Here is a 3332-nt window from a genome sequence, read left to right on the forward strand (position 1 = left end):
CAACTACAACAGAACAGGCCTGAATAAGGTACTTATAAACTTTAAACTTTATTAAATTAAAAGGGAAAGACGTAAAATCAACAAAACTTGAAAGTAAATGTATCCACATTTATAATAACCATAACAGTTTCTATTATTTATTACCAAAAAAGTCATATAAGATAAATTATGCATGTGAATAACAAAATTAAGGCTCTAAGAGATGAAGAAAATAATTCCCTTTTGAACTATTTACACATTTATCATCCCTGTAACCTGTTATTGAAGCTTAAGATTTTTAAACATACAAAATATTTCAAGAGAGTCTTATAGTTTTATCATACTCAAATGTGATGTACTTACTAGTCTAAATGTCATTTTCAGTCATTTGAAAAAGAATGAGGATTCTGATTTTTTTTAATTGTTTTCTGTTAAAACAGCAGTGGTTGCAAACAAGTTATCCCTTATTCCAAGGAAAGCAATAAAAATTGAAAGGTCTGCAAAATTAGAACACAGAAAAGTAATTTATTACAAATACTCTGAAACCACGATGTTAAGGATTTGTATGTGTGAGACTAGAGCCATCTACTGGTTGAAACGTAATGTTACAAAAACTACTGGACTATTAAAAAAAAATTAGGGAGTCATGGTATAGGAATTAAAAGCATGGGATGAACATAAACAAAAACCCTCTTGTCTAGGATTTGTTTGGAAAGTTTTAATAATAGAACCTCTTTTTAACAGGATACCCAATATATATAACAAAAGGGCTACTCTGGGAAAAGGTGAGATAAAAGCACACCCTCCAACCCCCACTGTCAATACAAGGAGTTACTGCATTAATTTGCCCAAGAAGCAGAGGTTAGGCCAATGAAAATAAAAGCCATGAGAGGTAACCTGGGCAAATAGCATAATTGTAGTTTGGAAGGGGCCCAATGAGAAAGAACAGTATTTCACAATGTCTTCTCTAACCCATCTTCCCCCTGGAGGCATCCTAGTGACACTGGTGTGCAAAGACAGTGGTTAATGGGCACAGAGCACTAAGAACCTGACTGACTACAAACCTCTTTTCACAGGGACATAGTTTATGTGCTCATGTGATGCAACCCTTTGAGAAAACACTAGTGTAACTTTCCTGAAAATGCAAAACATAAAAGTAACACATTAACTTTTTTACCACATGCCAATAAAAACTGAGTTTCTAGGTCCTGTGGGCTTTTACCATCCACATCCTTGACTGGTCCAGTCTTGGAAATAAGAGCCCAGTGTCAGGTCCAAGCCTCCTCCCTTCAAAAGGACAAGGATGTCCATAGAATCGAGACAAGAAATGGAGCTCTCCAAGGCCCCTCTCTGTGGCAGAGACCCCCAACCTGGAGAGCAATTTGTCAGCTAGAGTTGGGGTGACTGGCTGGAGCAAAGTTCCAAAAACTCGCAAACATTCCAGGGCCACATGAAGCACAGTACCCAACCAGGGTGCATCCACTGGGCTCTCCCAGTTCAACTTCCATGGTGCATGCCTCTGAACAAAGCCATTAGTCTGCCGAACACAGCTGGACACTGCCTCCAGAGCCTTATAGATCTGAAAGTTATCATAGTGCTCTGCTACCTGCTTGGGCAAAGAGGCCACTGAACTCACCAGAGCATAGTCCTCTGCCTGAGCACGAACCATTGGCGCCACCAACCCTGGCTTCCTGGGAAAGCAAGCAGTGCAGAAGGCCGGGTAAGTCCCAGATGGATTTATTCGCTTGGCAGTGCATCGGTTCAGGAGACCTCCCAAGGCATCTGCCAGCTCCGAGTCCAGCAACTTAACCACTTTTTCATCATAGTAGTCACAGTCCCAGTTGGGGACACCCTGCCGAAGAAGAAAGTACCGGAAGCCATCCACAGTGTAGCGGTCAAGGCAAGTCCTGGGATCCACCACATTGCCCAAGCTCTTGGACATCTTCTGGCCACAGACTGTCCAGTGGGAGTGGACAAAGATGCGACGTGGAGGGCTCATGCCAGCCCCTATGAGGAGGGCAGGCCAATAGATAGCATGGAATTTGAGAATGTCTTTGCCTATTATATGAGAGGTAGCAGGCCACCAAGATTTGAACTCAGCATCCGGATAACCTATCACAGTGAGGTAGTTGACCAAGGCATCCAGCCAAACATAGATGGTCTGCGAGTTGTCCCCAGGCACCGGAATGCCCCAGTGCAACTGGCTACTCCTGCGGGAGACAGATAGGTCGGGCAGCTCCTCCTCTAGCCACTGAAGAACTGCATGATGGAATGGCTCGGGAGTGATGGCCTGAGGGTCGTCCCGCAGCCACCGCCGGACCGGCTCCCGGAACTGGGAAAGCCTGAAAATGTAGTTTTCCTCCCTGGTCCAGGACACGGGATGCCCGCTCTCCAGAGACACAGGGCACGCAACCCCGGACGGGCCCTGCTGTCGGGTGACCTTGGCCTCAGGCAGAAAGCACTCGTCCGAAGCGCAATACCAACCTTCATAAAGCCCTTTGTAAAGCAGACCCCTGGCCTTCAGCACCTCCCAGAAATGGTGCACAGCCAGGCGATGCCGCACCTCGGTAGTGCGGATGAAGTCGGTGGAGGCGATATTAGCCTCCCGGAAAAGCTGCTGGAACTGGGCAGAGACTCGGTCACACAACTCGGCCGGGGCCAAGCCCGCAATGGCTGCCGCCTGCTGGATCTTCAGGCCGTGTTCGTCAGTGCCAGTGGAGAATCGCGTGGCGGAGGCAACGGGAACCCGGAGACGACGGTGGCGGCAAAGGGCGTCCGCCAGTAGAGCAGAGTACAGGTGCCCGATGTGTGGCGCCGCGTTAACGTAGAAAATGGGCGTCGTGAAGTAGGCGCGCCCTTCGCGGACCTCATTGCCGACACCAAGAGGGCACGAACCGTAGTGCCGTGAGCCAAAGACCTTCAGGAGCGAGACCCTACTGGACCGGGTGCACCATAGCAGCCGAAGAGGCGAAATCCGCAGCATGATGTGGGTCAGCCCACATAGGCTCAGAGCCGTAGAGGCGGTGCTCTGGAAGCACGTGTGAGAAGCGCATGCGCAGTAGGGAACTCTCCGCAGCTTCCGGCCCGAAAGCCAATGAAACAGGACGGAGCTGCGGCCCTCTGCGGCTCCGCCACGCCTCCGCCACGCCTCCACCCTCCGTGTACTTTACACACCCGAGCTGGCAGTGAGCTGCTGCCTAACTGGAAAACTGGCAAGAAAAATAGCTTAGAGAAACTGGGTTTGGAAGAGATGATAAAGGAAAATACATTTTTAATTTTCCATAACATATTGTATTTCTTTTTTGGGTTAGTAATTTCATAGGTAGTTTATTCGTTTTCACTGCTATATAGTA

General features: G+C 47.7%; 1 protein-coding gene across 1 annotated transcript; it reads right to left on the bottom strand.

The window, feature by feature from the left end:
* Window positions 1–1180: 1180 nt before the first annotated feature.
* Window positions 1181–2962, bottom strand: MARS2 (methionyl-tRNA synthetase 2, mitochondrial). The gene has a single exon (XM_007935380.2). It carries the CDS (start codon window positions 2960–2962, stop codon window positions 1181–1183), a length of 1782 nt encoding a protein of 593 aa, XP_007933571.1.
* Window positions 2963–3332: the final 370 nt, after the last annotated feature.

This window comes from Orycteropus afer, unplaced genomic scaffold, assembly GCF_000298275.1.
Source record: "Orycteropus afer afer isolate SDZICR_OR568_19922 unplaced genomic scaffold, OryAfe1.0 scaffold00002, whole genome shotgun sequence".
Taxonomy (NCBI): Eukaryota; Metazoa; Chordata; class Mammalia; order Tubulidentata; family Orycteropodidae; genus Orycteropus; species Orycteropus afer.